Source organism: Battus philenor, unplaced genomic scaffold (assembly GCF_028537555.1).
Source record: "Battus philenor isolate CCGP_79_NKW_IND1 unplaced genomic scaffold, ilBatPhil1.0.hap1 SCAF_19, whole genome shotgun sequence".
Taxonomy (NCBI): domain Eukaryota; kingdom Metazoa; phylum Arthropoda; class Insecta; order Lepidoptera; family Papilionidae; genus Battus; species Battus philenor.
In genome coordinates this window covers 3,153,316-3,180,768 of record NW_027181681.1, presented here as the reverse complement: position 1 = coordinate 3,180,768, position 27,453 = coordinate 3,153,316, and the positions used below count along the sequence as shown (strand labels likewise).

The window sequence follows — 27,453 nt, the reverse complement described above, 5'->3', positions numbered from 1 at the left end:
TCGATATATTCTTCATAGGTATCAATTTTATTTAAAAATATATGTGATATAAAATGTAATGTAGTGACGGGTGCGTTTTTACATATGAACACAGACTACAGAATTATTTGAGCGGCAAGGTTTACGATACAATAGATTATAGTTTTATTTTATTTGCGTTAGTCTAAAACGTCAATATGTATTGTTCATTTTTATATAGTTAATATTATTGGTTTTAGTAATGTGTTTATATACATTTATAACATTTTAATTAAATAATTTAGGGAAATAACTACACTTTATCCTTCATTAAATATATAAAATAAGTATTTAACACGTTCACTGCGGGCTCAATTTTGAAGAATTTTCAGCTGGTGCGGCTGAGGTCGAATCAGCCTCAAGCTGAACTTCCTAGTAGTGCGGTTGAGGCCTTTTCTGCCTCATGTTCATCTATATTTTTTTACAATATTGAGTCAATGCTTCGCAGACATTAAGAAAGCTATATTTGTCTTTGTCATACCTCATACGGTTGAGTGTAAACAGCCGCCGCACTAGAGAGAAAACACGAGTTTTACGCACCGCACCAGTGCAAAGTCTACCATGAGGCTGAATCGACCTCAAGCCGCAGTGAACGTGTTAACGGAAGTGTTTGAGTGTTCTCAATTGCACACACATATATATATATATATATATATATATCATTTAATTCTTAACCACTTTGATTACCATACTTAATAAATCATTTGTGACATAACTGATTTATTGTCGCAGTCTATGAGTATTTTCGTACAATAAACGTTTTGTTTATTCAATATGTACAATGACGTATCCATGGGTGGAGTTTCAATTCTAGTTTTCAATATTGATTTTCAAAATAAATGCTGACAGTAAAAGAGAATCACTATTTGTTCGTTTATTCACGTCAGCCAATAGACGACCACTGCAAGCCACTTGCGCTGCACGTGTTCAGAGATTTCATACCACCTTTATTAAGTCGTCGGTTCACTTAGTACCTGTAGTGTGGTACCCACGCTCCAACTCGCATCTTAAAAAAAAAAAACTATTAAATATGGTAATTTGCGAAACATTACTTAAAAATAAGTTAACATAAAAACACCTAGCACTTTTCTCGTTAATTGCAATCGAATGGAGATAAGATGCTTTTATTTTTTTATTTTTAAGTACATTTGATTATTAAAAAAATATAATGGGATTGACAATCGTAAATACGATACGATAATCAATTATCTACACTCCTTAATATATAACTATTCGGCAAGGATAGTTATTATCTAATATTATACAAATGAACAAGAAACGGTATAAAGAAACGGTGCCTTTTGAAAGTTAACTGTTCATTAGAATCAAGTTTACTGGATATTTATGTATAAAGTATTTTATTAGCGACAGTCCCATAGATATACTGTGATCAAAAAATAATCTGAAATTGTCTGTAATTTTTTTCTGAGATTAGCAGGACTGTCTATATATTTACTAAGCGAATGTTTATCTAAATTTGAAAAATCATTTGACTCAGCTAAAATCATTATGAAGGATGTTTAGTGTCCTAAACGCTTCATCTCGATTGGTGCTAAAATTGCACAATCGGTTAAAAAAAAACGCCACAAAAAGTTGACTAATCGTTCCGCAACCACTGAATACGCCTGATTTGGCTCCGTGAGACTTCTGGCTATTCAGCAAACTCAAAAGGTCAGTTCGGGGACGATGTTTTGACACAACTGAAGAGATAAAAACCGTACTGAACAAGATATAGTCAGCTATACCGGAAAAAGACTATAGGCTTTGGCGAAAGTGCGCTTTGAATTCGGAATAAATTTGAATAAGATGAATAAGTAAAAAAATTACAATCTATAAAAATTCACCTTACTTTTGGATCACAGTATTATGTTATCACAATCTATACAAATTCTTGTTAACATTGTAGCGTTGCATGTAATGTTTCATGCGTCTTAATTAAAATTTTAACTAAAAAATATAAACACGAGGAATGTCACGTAAATTGCAATACAGTGAAAAATGTTGAACACTTGGCGGATCACGACACATCTCACGTGGCTTGGGAATGTAGAAGCGTGCTATCGGTTTAGCGAACTTTTGTTTTTATAACAAACATCATTGCCCGAGAGAAGGACCCTGGTCTCGGTCGCGATCACTAGCTAGGTGACGTCTCACGTACCGGGGCCTATAAGAATTTACGTTATAAATATACGTTGTAAATTCTCGTCTTGGTTCTTTTGATTCTCGGAGCATCTTTAATGAATTTAAAGCCACAAAGCCAAAGGGGTAAGTGTTGAACAAACATTATAAAAACATTAATATTAAGTAGCGTCAGAGCTTAATATTTTGTTTGTGTTCATAGTTCCATCGTTATGTATTCATTATTATTTTTCGATTTGTTTATCTTTTCTATTTATGCTTTACAATGCTTTAAATTTTACTTCCTTTGTCGCAAGCCATTTCGGGGTTTACTGTCAGCGGAGCAAATTGCACATATATTTAAATATGTGTTTTATATCTGTGACATCTATTCACAGGTGCGAGTTTTATAATTAAAATAACCTTTGATCATTGAGGTTGAATCTATTCGTACCTAGCACCGGAACGAACACATCCTGTCAACTACCGGCGCTGCTCGTTTCGACCTGCTGCCGCCTGTGGACCAGTCCTGGAAGATCGTGCGGCTACTTATTACCACCATCAGGGGAATACCGACCTGCGGTGTAAAATCAGACCTGGCCTTCAGTCCATTACCCTTTTAAGTCAAATATATTTTTCTTCTGTTGCTGAGTTTGCTGTTCTCTTTTCACCTTCCACACCTTGGGCAGGATGGAAAACTTAACCGGTACAACATCTTCATTATAACTATTGTTGTTAAGCCCAAGGGCGCTCACGGCTGGACATAAGCCTTTTCTGTAGATTTACAATAAGACCTGTAGGAGGTAAACTATATCCAGCGTTTTTCAACAACCTTAACAAGGCATCCACGACTTATGGACGACATATGCTGCGCTTGTTCGTGGTGTCATTCATGAACCGTAAGGATCAGCGACTATCTGTTCTGCGCGCAATGTACTACTTGATCTTTTAAATATGGATCTAATTCTTTTCTCCGCGGCTCGTTGAGCAACTGCGCACTTACCAATGAGGTCAAAAGCGAGAAACTGCGAAGTACAGTTAATTAGAGAAGCGATAATTTTTAAATTAATTTTTGAATTATCTAACTACAAGTTATAATATCTAAATACAAGTAATAAATATTCGATTATTGATAAACGTATTATCTAAATTGATACATATCCATAACTGTATCGTAGACAAATCAAGTATAAAACAATTACGAAATTTATTAAACCGTATTTTTTAAGTGATATACGGTTTATGAAAACCAAAATTTAAATACTTATTGGATAAGGCTTTTAAAACTTTATTCACGAAGTTTTGCGCGACTTGCGTCGAGAAACTCATTCCCTTTTACTGTTCAAAGTGTCTGGTTCGTGTTTTTCGGCGTAAAAGTGAATTATTTCTTTTTTGTAACGCAAAGTTACACGATTACGGATTCATGCCGGCGCGGCTAGCGTACCCTATCCGCAATGCGCATGATATGTGCTATATAAAACGTATTAATGGGAAAAAATATATTACAATTTTCATGTAAAAGAATATTACGTTACATGTATTTTGTGGTCTGATAACTTTTAATATTTTTTTAGATAGAGTCTATTTGTTAAGGGACTGTCTGTTTAAGAGACGTAACATTGAACACGCATAACTAAATATATCTATATATATGAGTGTGAACATTATAATATTGTACACAATGTGCATTGTATATATATATATCTAATATATAAAATTCTCATGTCACGGTGTTCAAACTTGAACTCCTCTGAAACGGCTCGACCGATTTTTACCAAATTTTATATGCGTATTCAGTAGGTATGAGAATCGGCTACTATCTATTTTCCATACTACTAAGTGATAAGGGTGGTCCACCCCTAATTTTTTTTTTAAACAAATTTTTTTGGTTTTTATTATGATACAGCATACCAAAATACATACAACCTAAATTTTCACCCCTCTACGATTAACCCTTATTTTTTATTTGTTAATTAAAAACTTTAATTTTTTTTGCAAAACAACGTTTGCGGGATCAGCTAGTATATATATATATATATATATATATATATATATATATATATATATATATATATATATATATATATGTATACATACAATGGTTCATTATTGACATCTTTTACCAAAGATCGTTAAATTTAATTCAACTGCAGTGATTTTTATTATAGTTAATAATATGTATGCTAATAATATATGTCTCGATTTGTACGGTTGTCTACCTTACAAAATTATCGACTAAATGAAACATGTTGACATGTGTGTAAAGGTGACGATGTTAAATGACGTGTTACATGTATTATGAAGTACTAAATTCATTACGTTAATGAATAATAAATATAGTGTTTACAAGAAGAAAATGTTCTGTTTAAAATAAAGTCTACTTACTGTGATTATGTATCGGTTCATAATAAAAAGATGTGTATCTATATAAATAAACATAAAAAAATCCTAGACAAGAGCTTTATTATAACCTTTGTAAATTGTATTTTAATGTTCAACATATTTGTTAAAGACAAACTTATGTATAATTAAAGTTAATAAATATTTTAAAATAGCCTTTAGATAATTATGTATTGTTAATGACTTTAATGGTGCTGGCTCGGGGAGCGGAAGGGTCCGTGAAATTGCGTTACTTCAAAAAGGTTACATTATTTATTCATTTAATATTTTCCATATTTATATTTGGTAATAATAATTTCCAATGAGGCTGAAAAGTTCTCGAGTTAGTTGCAGGTAGTCGCAAGATGCATATCGCGTAATACTAGTCATCATGATCTTTGGGAGAGATCTACGCCATGTAGCAGACGCCTTACGACTGATATTGTGATGACGGTGATTAGGCCTGTCACATGAAAGGTACGAAAAGTAAATAACCTTATATAACACTAATGTTATGCAAGGTAATGGATTATTTTTCATAGTAACTCTAAAAACGGAACAATTTTAACACGAGAAAATATGAAAACAATGTGTCTTAAGATAAATTTATGTAGCGGAAATTCGGATTTTTACGGGACCTTTTGTTAACGCTAGAATTATATTCTGATAAACGCACTACGACCACGAAAGGCGAATGCTAACCTTAGAATCTAAACATATATAGACACAGATAGTCTTAAATATATTATCACGAATTGAAGATAATATTATTGACATAGATATCATAACAAGCATAACCATAACAAAGGCATATTAATTCAGGAGTACATTTTATATGTTAGCTACAATCATGATTTTAGAAATCTTTTCACAGCTTTTTTAACAGCCTCTCGCCTTTATTCACTTACCGATACGAGACGCATATATTTAGGTTTGACTTCGTAAGGGTTTTCTTTGATCTACAGCTTCATTTTCCTTGCGCATCACGTAATAATTTTACTACTTGAAAGTATAAATTTCTCGAAAAGCGTTGTTTTATCTTCAGTCTTTGGAAAACAGAGTTATTAGGACGGCGTACATATCGTTTGTCATTTTTTATAAAGATCATATTTTATGAAAAAATAATATCAAAAGTCATTCAAATGTGCAATGGATTAATAAAGTAAGTGAATCTGTAAGTGCGAAGCAAGTTGACAGAACGATGACGGAGGTTGTCACAAGGGACCTGCAAACACTCCTATGTTAACGACAGCTCTATCAAGAACACATAACTTAGAAGAGGAATTGCAACAAGACACTTGTTTTAATACTAGACTACAATGGGCATATTTTATGTCATATGAATTAATTATTTAATGTCGTTACTACAATCTTATAATTTAATAATCATCGTCATTTAAGCCGCAGGATGTTCAATGCTGGACATAGACCTCTCCCACAGATTTCTTGCCAATTCGCTTGGCTTTGTTAGTTATACTAGTTACTTTCGTTTGTCTAATATCGTAAATAAATCATCGAATCTTCTAATCTCTGATTAGAATTTTTTACATTATATTTATCATAAACATGTTCTTAAGTATTTTGGATTTTCCAGGACTACCTCAGCCTAAAGAAGCTGTTGATCACCAAAACAGTAGAGAGTGAAAGAGCACTTGGACATAGCCTTATATGATGTTTAATTAGATGTGCACCAAATTTAGAACCAACGGGATCAAAGATATGGGTCATATGGTGTAAGAATTGACAATCATGACGTAAGGAGGAGGAATCTTATATCAAATATCTACGACAAAGCGTTTTAAATGTTATCGAAGTCGTCTAACATTTCAATTTTATTTTCTTGAAATCGCGATGGAGAACATTATATATAGTATTCGGCGACTTTGCTGGCTTGACCGTCCGGAAACTATGGGTAAGAATTTCAAAGCCGGGAAAGCTTATCTGGGTCGTGCGATCGAACGGCGTCCGGTTGGGTGCCCTAGATTTAGTCAAATGTGCATAAAAGGCAAGCGAGTGGACGAGGGACCCGCTTTTGATGAAGCACCATAATGTAAAAATGAAAACTGAAAATCACTTTTATCTTCAATTGAATGATTTGTAATTAAATTATCACAAACTTATTTATTCATTTATTTTTATTTTATTTAATATTCTTTATTGTACACGATAAGATACATAATATACAGATACAATAATATACAGAAAAGTACAATGGGCGGTCTTATCACTCAAGGTAATCTCTTACAGACAACCATAGTAAGGAAAAGATAATAGTACTTATAAAGGGTAGTTCACGTGTACAAAAAAAATACATATTTACAAACAAATGAACATAAATATACATAAACATACATAGACATACATACATACGTATATAACATATATACTTATAATAAAAAAAAGTTTAATGCATATTATAAATATAATACAATAATAAATAAAAACATCAAACTGATTTGGATCGCACTTGCCTCGGATAAAATAAAGAAACAGAGGAAGAAAAAGTAATGAATGAAGGTATAAATAATCATAGATGTAGTAAATAATTTTTAACCATTTTCTTAAAAATAGGTAGTGACTTGGCCCGTTTTATTGTCTGCGGTAAATCATTCCACAATCGAACGGCCTGCGTGGTGAAAGATTTGGCCATAAGCGAGGAAGAATGCGCCGGTATTTTTATTTCCAGATTATCTGATGATCTCAAAGACCTCTCATGTGTATCATGAACAAATTTCCTAGCGATCTAAATCTTAATTTCTATTGATTTCAAAAGTTAACAAATCCTTCATGAGTCTGAGTGTACGCATACATAATAAAGTTCTTGTCAGTTTTAATAACATCTAATTGTAACATTCAAAAGTTTTTAGTTGATCAAAATGTGAGGAACTTTGTTTATCAACTCATTTACATGGTTGAAATTATAATGTACACACATAAATTGTTAAATTTTATTTAAAAATAGCAACTGTTGAGTTTCCAGCCGACTCTTTTCAGCTGATCAGCATTCCGAGCTGATGGCAGCTTACAACTACTTATAATGATAGAATTATTGGCGATTCATAAGTGCATGTAAATGTTTTCATGGGTATAGATATTTTGAATAAATTTAAATTTGTTTTTTGCGTCTTTATTCAATCTTAAGTATGTATACTTTCCTCTTATAACGTTTTACTATCATAGGAGGTAAGGAAGTTTAATATCATCATCATCACATCATCGTAGGACGTACTCTACCTGAAATAAGCCTCTCCATAGCTTTCCAATAAGACTGGTTGGAAACAGCCTGTATCCAGAATCTTCCAATGTCCCCTTTCATTTCACGACTGCAATGTTTGAGTATCGTCATTGTCTAAATCTTAGTACAGGGACTCACGGACTGATGTTTCGGGAGGTGCAAATTTTTTAAGTCTAACGCAATTGGTTTCTAAGTTACGGTCCTTTTTCTTCAATATTGCTGGTTACGACAACCTTATATAGGTTTATAGTGCTTTTCAGATGTGATACCTGATACAATGATAATGAATTGAGGCCCCTGACACGACATAGTCGTCGATGTTTCTAGTGGGGAATCCCAACTTTTTGGCCCCAACGGTCGTTGCTTGCACAAATACGTGCCCAACTTACTGTCATTTCAGATGGTCTTAGTTTTTATGCGTTCTTTTCTGTCAAAAATTAAAGTAGCTAGTTCAATAAAATAGTTAAATAGTTATGTAAAAGCCGCCTTTACGCATCACTACTACAAAAACCTTGTTATGAATAGAGTCAGGTGTCAGGTAACAGATTAATTAAATTCGATTAAGGAAAGTGTGCACATCACAGGTAATTTAGAGGCATGAATAATGAGAGAGGACGGAGTATGGTAATTATGATGAGGATACAGCAATTTAAATACTCTTACTTTGGTATCGTAAATTATGTCAAAAACGAAATTGTTTTTTTTTTCTTCGTTTAATAAAATTCCATTCTTCGTGACTATATTTCCATTGATGAACAAAGGTCTTACTAATAGATTTTGAAAAGGATCGGATTACTGCGCCCATTGTTCTTAGGTTTTTGTAGAAAAAGTAGTGTAGTATGTAGTAAATAAACACAAGGCTGCTAGAGTAGTAGGTAAGACGGGGTTGAGAAAGAGCCCTAATTCCCGAATTTACTTCCCGTAAATTAAGTAAAGTAGCAAATATTGTGTAAGAAAAAAAAATGATACCAGCTAGAAATTGTAAATGTATATTTTAAGAAATCTATTATTTTATATAAATAAATAAAAATGAGTCAATACTGTAATACCAAAATTACCTGTGATTTAAACTGTGATCTAAGAGCGAGTTGAGGGAAGGAAGGCGATGAAAGGCAAATGATATGTAAAGGATTTGTGAAAAGAAGGTAAGGTAGATACGAGAAATAAAAAAATAACTGAAAAATATATTTAACTGTATATGTAATTTCATTTCTAGCGATCGAATGGAAGTAATCTAACGCTAACTCAGGCAGCTCTACTGTGAAGGCCTACCCGCGCTGCCTCTACCGGTTTTATGGTCATTTAAGAACCTTTCGGCTCCAATGACCATCGGTTGCACGAGCAATCGCTCTATCCTATGTCACTTCTGACTTTGTTCGTATGTGTAGCTTTTAAACTATAACAATACCATATTTCATGACGTAAAGCGCATATTTATTGATAAATAACCTTAGTCGAGGAAAGACAAAAATGTCTACAACTATGTATAGAATAATTTTTAAATGAAAAAAAAATTAATACTTACTTATGTCTCCGGTGGAAGACGTGAAGAGTGGAAGCATTAAGAAGACGGCAGCTGCAAGCGGCACCCCCATCCCTCCAGCCACGCGCCATTTCATCTGCAGCAATATTAGTTATTAGATCTTTGATATTCGTTACCTATTCAAGTAATATTTGTAGTATCACTGTATACGCTTTTCCCTTCTTAATAAGTTTTTTAATAAGCTCTTCCTATTGGTAAAATATTTGTTCATAGTCATTCACACAACATTTATTCTATTATTGTTTGAAAAACATAAGTTATTAATGAGCAATCTCATAAACGATGATGATTGTTTAAAGACGTAAAAACTTTAAAGGTGTAAAGCTCAGTGAGGTTATTTAATGTATGGTATACATTATCCATAAATGATAATTTAGTAAGTAAACTTTTTTAAAATTCGGATTACTCCATATTATAATTAATTATTATTTATCCCTGCACACTTTGAACAGCTAGAAGCTATCGCCCAGTTACGGTCTTAAGCAAAAATAATAAATTTATATGATATATTTAGGATTGATCACATTATACAAAAGAAATGGATGTAAAAGCTTTAAAGCTACTCTCCCTGATAGGTGGAGATGAGAAACAGGCATTCATATCCCTTTGTAAAGAGATCGCCAAAAGGGCGATAGAAAGAAATAAAGAAAACAGAGTATAAAAAGATAAATAGATTAAAAATGTAAATAGAAACAAAACTGTGATAGAAAATAATTATAGAATAAGTAACTTACATTGTTACTTATTCTATAATAAAAATACAAATCGAAAAATGTAAAAAGAAAAAGGGAAGAATGATAGACGAACAGAGCAAAAGGGTAAGAAAGTAGAAATGTAGCATGAAAGATAGAAAACGGACCGAAAGAGAATGTGAAGAATGAAAGAAGAGAGAGAAAATAAAAGATAATGTGAAAAAATTAAATGTTAATAAAGTCCCTATCCCATCAAAAATAGGGATACGAGAGGCCCCCAATAGCGGGGGTCATTAGGAAAAAAATCTTTTAAGCTTTTTGTTAATAAATGACCTATACTTTCACTCGTTCAAAGCTTTTACATATATAATATATTACTCTCCTTTATATAATAAATACTTAAATTTAAACTTTCTGAACCAATTTTTATACGCTTATTAACCAAGGCTAAATAATCGATTAAATTCTTAAGAACTGTATAATGCAGGAAATTAAAAAACAACACGACGGAGTCGGATTATGCTTTTTGCTGGCGTGACGTTAAAGTTTGCAGAATAATCATCTCTTCCGTCCCGCCCGGAGCCTCATTATTGTTATTGCAAATGTTTTAAACTTTTATAATAACCCGATTGCAATTAACGCAACCCTGCTGGTTTCTACGAAGAATTATACAAATTCTGAACAGTTAGTCCAACTCCGTAATTAGTTTTTATTTTACTGCTATTATTGTTTGTGTCGTTTTAAGAAGCAGTTTGTGTTCATGTTTCAGATTAGACTTGATGTCGAAACAGTTGAAGTGTTTTAATTTTTATGAGACAATTAATTTTGATCCTCATTTGTTTTGTCTTAATTATAAAACATTGTTATACAAAACAAATTGAAGAAACACTTTTAATTTTGTTATCTATTTATATATTTTAAGTACATATCATTCACAATTAAGTTATTAGACTTAAGTAGGAAAAAAAATAAGTAGAAAATAGTGTAAAATGACAATTTTATCGTCAAGGAAGTTTGGTTTTTCACTGCTGTAAAATATTCGTAATTTGTGCGATGTCTGTCTGTCCTATTGTAGTCGTCACGTCATCAGAGATTCAAGCGCATATCTCCTTATCAGGATGGCATCTAATGCGATTGTTTTGTAAGTGGCAGCATATACCATTAAAGAGTTTGTGTGATATAAGTACTCCGTACATACTACGACGCCATGTATAGTGTATATGTTGTGTGTGTGTAGATTATGTAGAATAAAGTTCATTTTATAAATTAAAAAGTAGTAATTTAAACTTGTTAAAAACAATTAGATATTATGTGAAGAGATTTAATGCGATGATAAAACTAGAGTATGATTTTATCCACTACCAACGCAATCCCGTCTGAGTTTGTTGTGCGCTCTTTTGAGATCTGAGCGATTTTAGAACATTCGTAGCTTCAAATGAAACGATGTCATTGTAAAACCTTTAAACGGCGAATGTCTATGATGTAAAAATAAAAAGTTTTAGAAATAATAAATTATATAATCATAAAATAGAGAGGAAAAATTGTTTTGATTCGGATTACTTATATATTTATTTATTGTTTACTATCTATATATATCTATCTATCCTTGCAGAATTTTGTATTACTAAAAGTTACCGGTCTGTCACATTTTAAAAGAAACATTTCATATTAACAGCGATGAATTTATATACGGTAATTAGAAACACGCGATAAAGACTTTAGCTTAACCATTTATGTCTATAACCAATCATACTGTTTACAACACATTAATTAAAACTCATCAGGATTATCCCTTTGAAATATAGAGATCGGCTTTTATTGCTAACCTAAATACTAAAAATAAAACGTTTTTAAAAACTGATTATAATTTTAATTAAATTAAGCTTTTGTGTCATTTTAATAAGTCATAAGTGATCATTATAAATGATCTTGTGAACAAGAATTATAATTGTATTTGATAAATAATTATTTTATTAAAATAGTACATAATATTCATTGCTATATAATGTGATTATCTATGTGTATATTAGTCTATGTGTTTATTAGGTCAGAGTAAAAGATTTTTATATGATAATAATATATAAAAATTAATCTCTTTTTCAATACTATGTATACGCCACAACTTGAAAGACTACCAGTTATATTTAACTTTTTTACAACTTTGCTTATATCTTTAGAAAGTTGTCTTTGAAAGAAAAGTTAAGGAAATTGCACATGCCTGAAAAAAAATCAAAGTAATATTTTGTTATATTATCGCTATAAAATTCACGCGCAACTACAGATTCTTATGGACATTTAACAACTGTTTCGTTATCGTATTTGTTAATAAAAAATGAAATATAACAAATACAGTGATTACGCTGATGTATGTTTCATTTATTTCGTTTTTTAAACGCATCTACTTACCCCCATTCTTTCTCAACATAAATCCAGTGTTTGATTAAAATAAATACCTTAAACCAACAATATGCTTATACAATAGTTTATCGAGATTGAAATAAAAATTCTTTCCTTTACCGTAGGATTCTACATCATCCGATTATTGATAAAAAGAAATAGATTCGAAACGCTTCCCTGTCTATAGCACGCTACGCTGAGTATACTTTAGTCATATTTAATGAACCCTCTTCCCTGAGCAATTATTCCAAATAACAGACAATGTCTTCTAGATGTTACATTTTTATGCTCCGATAAGAGACTCCACTGTTCTACCTAGACAGTGTCTAAATCGTTAACAAATATAAAACGTTTCTCTTTATTCCATTAATTTATTTTATAGTAGACTGTGTGCACATTAGCGTCTTTTGTAATACCTCTCAATTCCGTTTTCAGAAAGGTTCTCAAACGTAAAATTGGTAACAAAAACCTGATTGTGAATGAAGTGGTCTAATTACTGTGTTAAAGTGATACCGAAACCGCTGTACCGCGCCTTAGGTATGAGCTCGGCGGGAGGGAAGGGAGCATCAGCCTTTCCGTCAGTCTTGTGAGTACTTCTTAGAACAGGATGCGTTTGTAACTATGTTAGATTTATTTTAATTTGATATAGCTCCATTTAATATAAGTTTCCATCAAAGTGGAGTCTTTTGGCATTTTTTTAATTACTTTTAGAATTTATAACTGTTAATGATGCAAAATTAAAAATTTATGAACAAGCGAATAAATGAATGTAGGTGGCGCATTTAAAACGAGTATTGGAACGTAAAATTTTACGTTTCAATGTGTTTTACTTAAATGCGATGCGGTAAAAATTATTAAAATTAAATAACTAAAATAAAGTTTTTCGCATTTTTCTTTCTCCAGGCTCACTTTCTTACCGACTTCGAATACATATACAAAGTGATTGGTTACAAGTGCTAAAACTTTAAAAGATTACGTGTGTATATATCTCTTTATTTAACCGTTGACCGCCCATTATGCCTTACAATGTCCATCGTTTCTGCATTTACATAAAGAGTTACTATGAAACATATTCTCTTAACACGCATAGCGTTAGTGTTGTAAAAAGCATTTTACTTTTTGTCTCTTTCACACGACAGTCATCATTATTATCTTATCAATTAATAGAAGTCCGCTGTAGGGCATGGGCCTCCCAAAAAATTTCCATGGTGACCGGTCCAGCGCTGTAAATATGCGTGTTCATATTCACTAGATTTATTTATTATATATATTTAGCATATTCAATAGAGTGTATTTTCTGTCAAATAATGTATGCAAGACGGTCTTTTACTTGTACGTGGTGGGTAAGCTTTAGGCTCCGGCCGTGAAGATAAAAACAAACAAACGTATGTTTATTTTATATAGAATATGGTTATAGATGTAAATGCGTTAAATAGGTGAAAGTATAGCTCATTAATTGTCAGTATGGTAGACTCTATGTAAAATCTAAAGTTTCAGAAATAACGTAACGATTATGAAGTAAAAAAGAACTTTTCAAAATTCAGATTACTATATATTAAAATTATTTTTTGTTTATTATCTATCTCTGTACACTTTGTTAGTTGTAGATCTGTTTGAACAGTATTTATTCTCTGGGAATGTATTCCAACAGAAAACATAAATTAATGTAACGTGTTTTAAAGTGATCACTTAATACAGGGCGATTGGAAATAGGTGTATAAACATTAAAGACTTTTGCTGACAAATGTCGTATATATTCAACATTTCATGTTTTACATCTATAATCAATTACTATGTATACCTGATTTTAATAAGATAATAAAGATATAGCTTCAATGGTGTACTAATTAATGAATTATTAAAAGTAACTATGTCATCTTATTTGCCCTTCCGTACCTAAAAATGTTTTTTTCTATAGAAACTTAGGAAACAACTGAAAACGAACATTTTTTTTTAAATAAAATGGATATTATCACAAAAATTACAAACTTTGTTCAAACACGTTCTTGATGCGTTAAATTACTTGTTAAAACAAAGAGTTAAAACTTCAGATTAAAGTATAACGGCAAGACGATTTCGCAGTCAGTTACAGAATCCCCCCACTTCCCTACCGAGGAATATCACGCCGTCTCGTCTGCGAAGTTACTTTGCTGTCTGAACTGTCACCGTGATGACAGCGTTCCCTCTGTGAATGACATGAAAGGTCGCGATTCTCTTGAAATTGTTTCATGTTAACTATTTTCTTACAAACAGAAGCATAACATTCTCTAATAATTGGTTCTTTATGCTTATCAATATTTAATAACTCCATGTAAATATTAAGGTGCATGTGTTGAATCTTTGAAAAGTTCTAGACCTCCTGTTAAATGAAGCATGAGTTGATATCTCACCTTTAGGTAGGATTTTAATGTTATTCAAAGTTTATCACTTAGAGTTATAAATACTTTAGTTATGTATAAAACAGATAGTTACTACGACCAACGTAGGATGTATACAAAAACTTGAATCATAGTTTATGATACAACTATAGTTAAGTTAATTGTACTTAACTAAAGTTAATTCTACTTCGTTAATAAATAAAGCTCAAAAATGCAATAAATCAAAAGACGCAAGTAGAACCGAATTGGTCTTACATTACGGCTCCTGACTTTGTATCAAAGTAAGCAATGTATTTGAATCTCACGTCTGCATAAAGGCAAACGTAAAACGCATAAGTGTGATTTAAAGCGAGGTGTGTTTAGGACAGATCCAACTGAAAATTCACTTTCGATCGTAAGCCAACAAAGGCAAATCATGATTCCACTGTTAAGATATGTGATTTTTATCACAGCACCAAAGCCTAAGTAACGCTATGGGCTATCAATCAAATATTAGTAATGCAAATTGATTGAAGTCAAACATTTTTTTTCACAATATTTGAAAAACGAAAAAAAGATCCTTTGATTGATGTTTTGTGTCGGAGTTATTTCGTAAAACCCTCATACACGAAGCACTGCTATAATGAATGCTATGTTAAAATAATTATAACTAAAAAATCAAACGGCGATCCCTTTCAGTTCTCCATTATTCTTTCAATGAGACTTTTTACATTTTCATGAGGGCATTCACTTGACAATCATATGTCTATCGTAGTTTCCTCTGGATTCTAAGCAATACTCAATTTTAGATATGATCAGTAAATTTGAATCATGTTGTATAATTTCAATAAACTATTGTGTTTGATAATTTTAGCAACAGATTCAATCTTGTATGTGCCTCGTCTTATTTTGATGTAACTTTTAAAACTTTTGATTTGTTTGAATTGCCTTTAAGTAAATTAAACTTTGATCTATTCAAATTACTCTGAACAACAAGTGCCTTTATAATGTAATCCTCTTTTATGATAGGACTTTATAATGTATTGTTTTTATAACTGTAACAGAAGAGGTATTTTATTTTATTCCCAACATCTTAAGAAACTTGTTTCTGAGAGTTTCAAATAGTGCTTCACTCGAAGTTGGCCACTTGTTTAGGCAAATTCAAAACTAGAAACATATTCTGCGACGTAGTTCGTATTCTAACAATCTAAGTTTATTCCTTTAAATAGGACGATATATATTTTAGAAGTATTTTGTACTCTTACATGTATTTAGATGAAAATATTTTTAAACTTTTATGTTATGAAAATGTTGGGTTTTTACTTATTTATCTGTGTATATTGCCGATGTTATATGCCGGTACTTGTGATATAGGTATAAAAGTTTTAAAGGAGTGAATGTATCGCTCATTTAGTGTAAATTAATGTATAGTACCGTATTCAAAAATCAACGATTTAATAAAAAGTATAAAACGCGTTGAAAAAAAAGTAAAAAAGCCGTTTAGCAAAATCGTATTACAGCTTACGACCATCGTCAAAATTTTCAGTTAAGTATCTGTGTCGATTTTGTATTGACAGTAATTATAGGCATTTAGTTAAAGATGAAAATAGGTATAAAAGTTTTTTGCAGCCAAATGTGCTATCCAGTAACTCTTTCAAAGCTTTTACATATATAACCCTGTATATAACATAAACTATAATAATATTCATCCTGTGCACGAAGTAAATTTAAAAGAAAAAATGTTTTATGAGTTATGTTATATTAAGCCTTTTTTAAGAGTTTCCCGGTCGCCGCGACGACTGGCTAGCTGGTCACCTGTGTAGCTCAAATGTTCACGGGACACGGGGGATTCTCAGAGTGTCTGCATAGGTTTAAGTTGTATCATATAGGTTTAAGTTGCATCTTAAATATCACTGATCAACAAAAAAAAAGGTTTCGGAAAATATCTTGGAAACCAACACATGTTTTAAGACAAGTAAGACATGCTGATTACAAATATAGAAACCGTTTGTCTCTATCACCCACCGTTGTTGAGATATTTGGCATTGACCATTTATATATGTTTAATATTGTATCAAAGCAAACAACTCGCAGGCAAGTTACAGTAGAGCATATATCGCTGAATAGAGTACTACTTAACATAAATACACATAGTTTAAGATATAATAAACTTGTAAAATACATAGGTATAAAGTAAAGTTCCTTAAATTAAAAGTTAGTTTGGTTTGAATTTCTTGGCTGTAGACTTGCGTTTGTGCTGACAATTTGGCATGTTGCGCTGAAGCATCCAGCAATAGTCGGACAACATTGCTGCACTCCATCGGCCTTGATAGCGTGACTCCATCACCGAGATGTCCTGATGGAAACGTTCACCATGTTCATCACTAACAGAACCTAGGTTTTCTGGAAAGAAGTCGAGATGTGAGACGAGGAGATGAATCTTGAGGGACATGTTACCACCCATTAACTTGTACGCACTAATGCACTTCTGCACAATATTTACATAGTCAGGAGATTTATTATTTCCAAGGAAATTGGCTACAACAGACTTAAATGCCAACCATGCTTTTTTTTTCAGTTCTGCTGAGTAAATCTTCGAAGTGACTGTCTGCTATGATCTTCCTTATTTGTGGACCTATGAATACACCTTCTTTCACTTTCACATAACTCAACTCTGGAAACTTGTTGCATAGGTACCGAAAAGCATCTGAGTTTTTGTCTAGTGCCTTCACGAAGTTTTTCATGAGCCCCAGCTTTATATGAAGTGGAGGCATAATAACTTTTTCACGCTCAACCAATGGCACACGCAGGACGTTTTTACTACCTGGCTCCATTTTATAACTAACGGGCCAATTCTTATTTATATAGTGGTGCTTCCTATGTCTGCTGTCCCACTCGCAGATAAAACAGCAGTACTTGGTGTACCCTGTCTGCATTCCCATGAGAATAGTGATCACTTTTAAATCACCACACATATTCCAATTGTAATCGCGATAGCAAATTTTTTCAAGAAGTAGCGACATGGTTTCGTACGTCTCTTTTAGATGAGTAAAACCAACTGGTACTCATGCATACATGTTTCCATTGTGTAATAATACAGCCTTCAAACTTGCCTTGGAGGAAGCAATAAATAGACGCCATGCTTCAGTCTTATGTGTTAAAAACCTGACGTGATAGAGAAAAACGGTTTTCAGATTTGTAATTAGCATGAAAAACTGCTTTAGAAAATGTAATCATCAAACAAGATATTTTTGGGTTGTTATTCAGTGTATTTAATGGAATCAGGGGTTACCTCGCGGAAGTCCATCCTAAGTAAGAAAAGGACCAATATTTAGCCACTTTCGCACATGCAGTGGTAGTCGTGCAATGAAAAACACCCAGTTTTTAGCACTAATCGGTGTAACATAACTCCTGAAGATGCCCCGTGAAGGGGTGAAACACGTGTTGAGTAATTTGGTGGTGGCGGTTGTGTGATTCTCATTGTTTGCCGCATACGCATTTATCAGCGGGCTGGCGGGCGGTGCATTTCATTGCACGACTACCACTGCATGTGCGGAAGTGGCTAAATATTGGTCCTTTTCTTACTTAAGTCGCATCTAACATAGTGGTGGACCAGACCGTGGTGCACGCGATCACTTGTTGTCCCGTGTAGGGTTAAGAATGTCCACTGAAATATAAATGGGTAGGTGCATTAATTACAGGAACATCGCTCCCTTTTGGAAGAAGAGGAGAGCCGACCCATTTTCCAGCGCTTTAGTCACAAGGTTGTCATTGAGGCAATAAAATGAAACAAAACCGAAGAAGACTGAATTGTTACATTAAAAATGAGAAAGAAAATTAAATAATGCATTGTTTAAAATTATATATAAAAAATAAATATTGAACAAAAATAAATAAAAATACGGATAATAATAATAAATACCCTTAAAAATATGTGGGAAGGATGGGAGACGAAGTGTTACTGAAATGTAAATAAATGCTTTGAGAATGAGAAAAAACGTGAGGGATGAAAGAAGGAAGAAAGAGAGAAAAAACGTGAAGGATGACAGAGAGAGGGGGGTGAAATTAGAAAAGTTTGTGAAAATATCATTGAGAAATGAGACGGCCAATTACGGGGCGATGAGAGAAAACCTTTAAAAATTAAGTAGGTGATAAAAAAAATTATTCACTTGATAGCTATAAGGCGAATCATCTTCATCTTCAATTGACGTCGAGGGTATCCACTTGAAAACAATCTCCCTTGTGTAACATTTATGGAATATCATGAACAAGTCCCGATTCTACCTGCAGATTACAATAAATGTTTTTGTTTGTTATTAGACAGTTTTGATAAATTATTACTTTCTAATGTAGATAAAAAAAGTCTTAAATCAAAAAGAAATTCTGTTTGTCGATAAAATTAAAAACCCAAGGACAAATTACGAATATGATGAAGTCATTCGCGTCTTAAAATGGCCGTAGTATAAGCAACTTAGACTATAGGTAACACTTAAGTGTACTTAAGGGATGTGTATCTTGTATCGTTAATCCGGACTCTGAATTCACGGGCGTTATTTCCCACAGGAGTTGGTAAAAGCAAACGAGTAAATAGTTATAAAATTAACACAAACTGTTTATATTTTCCACGTGAACTTAATTGTATTAACTTCAAAAATCCATAAAGAAAAATATTGTAATTGGAATTTAAAAATCCGTAAAGAAATTTGTTGTAATTGAAAAATTGGAAAATATTAATCATTTGTGGTATTTCACGCGCTTTTACTTATATATATAGTCATAAATATAAACTTGTTTAATGTTACAAATAAATTTATATTATTAATGCAATAGTATTTCAAATACGAACGCAAGCTACAAAACAAAAACAAACTATATTAATACATACATAAAAATTGATTTACGGAAGCATTTATTGAATTTAAATAATAAAATCGAGAATAGCACTTAATTTGGCATGTCAATGTGTATGATAGTAAGTACAAGAAATTTTCAAGGCTTATTACCATATTTCAGTGTATGTTCACGATAAAGATGTTTGGAGATGAATTGTTCTACTTATGATATTTTTTTTTGTTAAAGCAATCATCAAAATAAAATTACAAACCTCACTGAGTTTTTGTTAGTTCTTCTCAGTAAGAGGCTTGTTACAAAGTAACCTAAATGTTAATTAAAATCTGACGATTGTAGATGATTGTAATAATCTTAAATAATAAAGCTTTTCTTGATAATGTGCTTCTTGCCGAAAACATTAGTAAACAAAATGCATTGTTATTTGATACACTGGCTTAACTACTAATATAAAACTTTCTTAAACGATTGAAAGTAAAGTTAGCAGATGGTGTGATATCTATATAACCTTTTGGGGGAAGCCTATACTTTACAGTTGGCACCTATCGGGTGATGTGATGATGATGGTGAAAGTTGGTATTTCTAGAACACGAATATCTTAATATTTTTCTGCAACATTATCTAATCACCAGCACAGAAAGCAAAGAATTTTAAAGCCATACCGACAATTTATTTTGTAAAGATATTAAGTAATAGTAAGAAAGGTAGTAAAAATGTAACTGTAAATAAAATACATAAATAAAAGATATATTTGTGTAGTTTACATATACCTCTTGTAAGAGAACTAGACAGAATATAGAATAAAATACATTATCGTTTAATTTTATTTAAAGTAGAATAATTGTTTAAGAAACACGACTGTAAATAACCGATAATTTTAAGATTTTCGTTAGCCTTGAGATTGTGACCTTTTGTTTTCAAAAGCAGTCCGGGTTTAATCGGAAGGCATTTAATTAAATTTTGTGGTAGACACAACACCGAAAAGACATTTTGACGTGAAACTATCTTTCAACCGAAATCTTTTTTATTTCTCCGTTGACATTAATTTAATAGTTTTATTAACGTCTGCCTAGTGTTTATACCGTTTCAATAAGATTTAAAAATAAAACTTTATTGTTTATGGAAAAAATTTATGTAGGTTTGGTTTGGTTTGTTCATCTAGCGCCTTGCGACGATCTTAACATGATTAATTGTCCATCCTTCTGTTGGATGTATTTTCTTGACCTTGCCGGTTCAGGGTCTCCGTACTAGTACCTTAAAGCTCCTGCGATCGCCTATTATGCCTTCTATTTGACCATATCTATTTGAAAATTTAAATCATTATTAATAAAACATCTTCAAAATGTCAATTCCGTTTAATGACTATAAAACAATAGTCAGCCAATATAATGTTAAAGTACTCTCTTGAAACTGTAAAAGAAATAAAATAAAATAAAACGTAGTAGTATAATTGATGTAGTTGATTGGATTTTTAATCGGCTGTTACGCAGAAAGACAATTTAATTTAAGACGTTTCATGTTTACCGCAAAGTGTTTTAGCTTCCTTTATTTAATTACTTAACTGTTTGGTTAGACGAGCGGAAGATCGATGGCAAACCGTCAGATTAGACACACTTGACAAGCGTTCCACTTATTGCCTAGGCGACAGTCAGACGACTCGGTGATTTACTGTGTTGAGAGATGTCATGATACATTACAGCAACACCTTTTGGTGGAGTGGCTGTATACATGATTATAATACAGAACTGATTCACTTTTCTTTTAAACTTTTTTTTTATTTCAGGTTAAACTTGAACTTATAACAGATAATAAATGACATACACGGTCTCTCACTTCAAGCTTAGTGTCCAAGAGCCATGAAAAAGGTTCCTCTGCGTGATAACAAATGAGAATGGAAGTAAGAATGGAAGTTCGACTAGTAGAGCTGAATTGACAGTGTCCAATCTTAGAGCAAGAGATGAGAGTCGTAGAGTAGAACCATTGAGGTTTAAGAAATGCCGCTGCAATGGACACCGCGCTTGGGTTCATCACAACGGACCAAAGGTTCAGGTTCCAAGTAAAATCATAGATACAGAGACACGAAAAAGAAAGCAGACGCAAAAGAAGCTGGCCTGAACGGCCATTAAAGAAAGCTGCCGCTAAATCCCTCCCGGGAAGTAATGCCTAGTGGCCATGCCGAGGGAACCAGGGATACCGAAGAAAGCGGATTGTTTTTAGTCGGACGCCTAGATCGAGTCCGACTTATGGGGCATACAGCATGTACCGTATTTGTTTTAAAATTGAAAAGTGCAGCTATTGAACAACTCCCGAACGGTTGTTTGATCTTAAGTTGCGAGGAAATGGAGACTTTAAAATGGAATTCACAACATGACTTCCGCAATTTTCGTGTCAAGCACCATATAGATATTGTACAATTAAATAAAATATCTATTTTTAATTTCAAACAGTTAAATCAACACCAATATATCGGGTTTTGATTGCCCGGGAGCAGAAATGGAAATTTTAGCTTTTCGCTTTATGTTCACTTTGAAAGAGGAAACGTATTTCCATAGAGCCGACCACAAAGGACTCCATTGATGTAAATGACTTCGTTTTAGGCTAGAACGTGTTTTGTGGGCTTTTCTGTATAACAAACATTTTTCGTCAAACGCCGGCAATGTTAAAAGTGTTTACTAGTTGAAAAAACATATTTTAAATATAACTTCCAAGGCTTTTGAAATTTAAAATTATTTACAGCTACGCATTTATGTTCAACGCATCGATGCATAAAATTTTACGAGGTCATAATTGTTTTAAATACCGCCACCTTTCTTTATTAATATTATTTTTCGTTTTGAATTATTTTAAATGTTCACTTTTGTACTTTAACTTAAAGTAATTCAAGTTCCCAAACACGTCTTGATCTAAGAATAACCAACTATAAATTGCTTTTACTAGTTGACTAGTTATAGATATAAAAAAATATGGATGTCATTAAAATTCTTCAAAATTTCCAAAGACAGTTGAAATACTTCGTTGTCATATATTTTCTTATAGATCTGTAAAAACAGACCATATCTAAAAATATTGAAAATAACAAAAATATTATCCAAAAGTTATAAACATTCTTTCCTCTTAATAGAACTGTTGCATCACAAACTGAACAATAACAAATATGTAAATACTAATATTGAAAAGAAGAGAACTGTGATATATAGTTATAAGATATAAAATTAACCAAAAAGGCTATAATATATATAAAATGTATAAATAAACTAAACTGCAGTAATTGAGGATGGCCGAAAGGATAATAGAGCAGAAGAGAAAAATTGAATTATGGAATGAAGAAATTCTGTTCTTAGATTGAGATTGTGAAGAATGGAAAAAGACTGAAAATAATAAAGGGGAAGTAAAAAATTTAATAATGAGAGTAAATACCTGTTCCTAACCAAATAGGGGGAAGAAAGATAAAAAAAAACTAAACAATAGAAGAACGATACAAAAACTGTATGACAATGACTATATTGGCTTTATATTCCATATACTTATGCACATTGAAATAACCTAGTTAAGGGCCATTAATGTTCCTTCAATACATAATCTTCTTAATTTTGATTAGATTTGTTTAAAAAATTACAGGTGTTAATAAATGAACATGTATGTTTCATAGAGTTACGATGTCAAATAAATACGGTATATTTTAAGAGCCATAGAATAATCGTACAAGTATTTTCTGTCAACCTTATTATTATCCTTCTAATGTTCCGCTTTTTGAACACAAGCCTCGTCAGAGAAAAGAGGTGTTTCTCAACGATATAAATAAAAAAGTAAAGACAGATGTAGCGAATAAATACCTCATTTGTCAGTAAAAAACTTTAACAGTTTTACTTTTATTTCCAAACAGTTTATAAAGTAATCACTCTGAATTACTTATATGTACCATATAAGAATAATTGTTTTTTTTTTGGAATGCATACGATTAACTACTGGCAGTATATAGTCACAGCGACAGAAGACAAAAAAGAAATAATTTGAATATATTGTTATTCGATTTTTGAAAATTTTTTAAATTAATAAAATTATATTTTTTTTTATAAACCGGTTTCTTGACGGTGTTGTTTTTCAGCAGAGGTTTGCCCCAAATGTTTTCCAAAACGATATTCGATCTTTATTCGTCCTACTGCGCTGTCTATTTTGTCTTTCCTTATTACATCTGAGGCACCATTCTGCCTCTTTTCAGCCAAATTTCTTGTCGTTCTTCTAAATAGATGTCCCGCTCATTTCCATTTGAAACGTTTTATTGTTATATCTTAAATATTGCTTCGTTTTCTCCTTGTTGTTAGCCGAAATATGTGTTTTAAATTTATAATAAGTATGCTTCATTCTATCCCATGTTGAAAGGTTGCAAATGATTTAATATTTATTCACTTGTAATAATTTGTTATACATTAATCCATATATACACATATACAAATTCATATACACTTTAGTATAAAAAAAAAAACTTCGCACCTACTTTATGCGAGTGTTCAGTATTAACTATGCCCGGGCGCATTAACCATTGAATTTTACAATAGAAAAAATATTTAAAATGTTATTTGAATTTAATAAAGGTAATTGGCGTTATTATTTATAAATTAAGTTCATAATCTCAGTAAAGCTCTATAAAATCTTGGCCAAGCTGATCAAAATAATATCAAGCGACTGCGGAGTTATTTTAGCAGTGAAGATGTTGATAAAAAAATAACATTTCGTAATAATTACTGAGCTTTTTAAGTTGCAGTCGAAAGCGAATCGTTTCCACGCAACATGAACAAGTTAAAGTATAAAACCAGGTCACTTTGTAAGCTTTGGCTTTATTGTTGCACGAACTCCGTCGTTTTCTCTTTGTGGGAAAGAAACCTCTTGCAAGGTTCGTTACTAATAATAAGGGTTTCGAGCTTCGAAACCGGCTCCTCATTTAACTGCGGACCTTTGTTGAGGTCAGATTTTACCTTGGAATTCCGTTCGGGTCGAGGATTGCATTCAGCGACCACTTAAACAATTAACAATGAAATTTATTGAGTTTCTTTTAGCGAACTTTACTCGCTGTTGACTGTTTCACGCGTCTTTTATTTGTTTAATTAATAAACAACAAAAGATTGTAAAGTCTTTTTTCCATATGATGCCCTTTTAAGTAATTAAGCTTGTAAAACATATTTAATTAAAAGGCACGTCAACAACACCAATTCTGTATTTTCAGCCGATGTACACTCACTGCACTGGTTACGCCTACTCCTATAACACCAATGGAGAGTTATACCATTATCATTACGCTTGGCAGCTGGGCTGGCAATCACAGTGTGATCTATGATCATCTGATGTATCACTCTGAAAACATGTGAGCAGAGGCAATATTAAAGAACATGTAATTAAAGCACAAAGTGTGAATTACATAAGCTTATGTACCAGGAATTGAACCCGCGACTTACAATCGCAAGTCGCAGTCCACTACCGCCGGGCTACCACTGCTCGATTTCCTCATTACCCAGGATTAATATCTATCTATTATCAATTGCAATTTATAATTATAATTAAAATTTCACAGGAAATATAAATTGTAAAAAAAATAGTAAAATAACAAAAGGATGAGATTTATAATTGAAAACAAAGTCAAGCAGCGAAGATTACTATTAAAATTTAAATTGTTCTTCAAATTAATTATAACCAATATTTTAATTACGAATATTTTATTGCTCTCAATTTTTTTGGATATGTACATATAATAAATACTGTGATGAAAAACTAAAGTGAATTTGCTTATAAAATGTAATTTCTTTATTTATTCCTCTTAATCATGCAAAGTCATCCCCGTCTGATAAAACATACTCTTACTAACACTTTTTTCAGTCCTTGAAACAGTTGGAATAGTCTTTTTCCGGTAAAGTCTTCAAGACCTTCGATTCAGTTTTAATCTCCTCAGTCGTGTTAAATCGGAGTTCCAACGTTATTCGTGGAACGTGGTGAAGTCGCACGGAGCCAAATCAGGCGTATTCAGTGGTTACGAAACGATATGAGTCGTGTTTTTGACAAAAAAAGAAAAACTATTTTGCACCAATTAAGCCACAAAGCATCTTTAAAAATGATTTAGGCCGAGCCTAATGACACTCCAACTTTGACAATTAGGCGTTTGATAAATATTATAGACAGTCATACTAACCTAGAAAAAAAATTACCTGCGTTCCAATGCCTGAGAGTTTTAACTGATAATTTCACCTTACATTTTTGTCATAGTATATCAAAGTTCTTTGATAGTACGGGCCATCTTTCAAAACTTGTAATTCTTCGCGTGAAGTATTTAAATACAAAGGTAATATATATATATATATGTATATATATATATATATATATATATATATATACATATATATATATATATATATATACACATATATATATATATATATATAACATATATGTATATATAAATCATGTGTATTAAAACGTATTATAATAAGTTGTACAAAATAAGTGTATTGAATTCAAAAATCAAACACATTTACTTTCTTTTCATGGTCACTTTTTGATGACAGCACTGTTCAGTAATTTTATAAGATTCTGGTTAGTTAATACTACCATTGCTCGATTTTCATCACAATTTTTTAATAATTTAATGAAACTAAAATGAAAAGAAACCTCGGGTACATTCGAGGGCTGCAAATAATCCCGCGAAGCGCCGCATGTGGATCGCGAGCCGCAGGTTGTCCTGATATGTATAAAGGAATAGAGTATATATGTACGGCAAGCGGACCGTCTCCTATCTTCTAAATAACTTTCGCAACTGATTAAACTACCTATAAGTTAACAAGATAGTTTAATACCAAACATCGAACACAAACTTAAGTATTACTTCTTATAATTAAATTAAAAATTACTAGTACTGTACAGATAGTGCAAACATAAACCTGTCTCCTTTTATTTAACATAATTTTTAATCATTTCATTTACTGTTTTTTTTTTATTTAAAGTCGACTTTGTTAGGAAAAATAAACACCGGAGCGATTTCTTGTAGGATTTTCAGACAATATATCTTTATCTATAAAATTGTGTAATTAAAAATTGGTGGAGGATAGTGACAAAAAAAATTAATAATGGAAATAAATAATATACTCGAGTGTAAATATCTCTCAAGACGTCATTACGCTGTTAGTCGAGTGCAGTAAAATTCTCTAAAACTGTGTTACCTAGAAATATTTGTGTGATTATTGTTAAAATCATGTCTGTAAAGTTATTTTTCTGACGTGTATACTAAGAATAAATAACTTTATTTTTTAACTTAGCTGTCCCACATGGTCCGGTAAAGAGAGGCAGCGAAGGGAACACAGAGGGAAGGGGGAGTATGCGAATGTTTATACGTAGGTCCTTTGGTCCGACATAAATTGTTACTTTTTTGCGCGGACGGCGAAAGAATTTTACCCGTAAAATAAAGGTTTCTGGCATGTTATAAATGTTATTGTAGTATGTTTAAAAAAAGAAAACATAAATATATGTGCGAGTTCTTTTTTAACGATTCTAATTAGATCTCATTTTAAAATTTTTAATTGAAACATGTAAATGATAAACATTATGTGAATAATTCATTAAAAGAAATTTTTAACCATAAAATGGTACAAATTTTAAATAGTACGTTACAAGAATGCTCGGTTTACGAAATAGATAAGAAAAATAAAAAAAAAAATATTTTTCTTAACTATGAATAGTTTACTGCTGACATTTTCTTAACCAAAGAAATTGTTAATAGTTGTGTCTATATTATATTAAAAATAGTGGTAGCCCAGGGCTAGAGGACTAAGGAGGAATACAATCTTATATAATTCACACTTTGTGGATAAATTATACGGAATTGCC

General features: G+C 31.9%; 1 protein-coding gene across 1 annotated transcript in view; it reads right to left on the bottom strand.

Annotated features, from left to right (window-relative positions):
- LOC137921598 (zwei Ig domain protein zig-8-like) overlaps positions 1-9,369 on the bottom strand; it is an 84,045-nt gene extending 74,676 nt beyond the window's left edge. Inside the window, exon 1 of the mRNA XM_068764399.1 lies at positions 9,276-9,369. Coding sequence (XP_068620500.1) covers positions 9,276-9,369 — 94 coding nt within the window. The remainder of the gene's footprint in view (positions 1-9,275) is intronic.
- Positions 9,370-27,453: the final 18,084 nt, after the last annotated feature.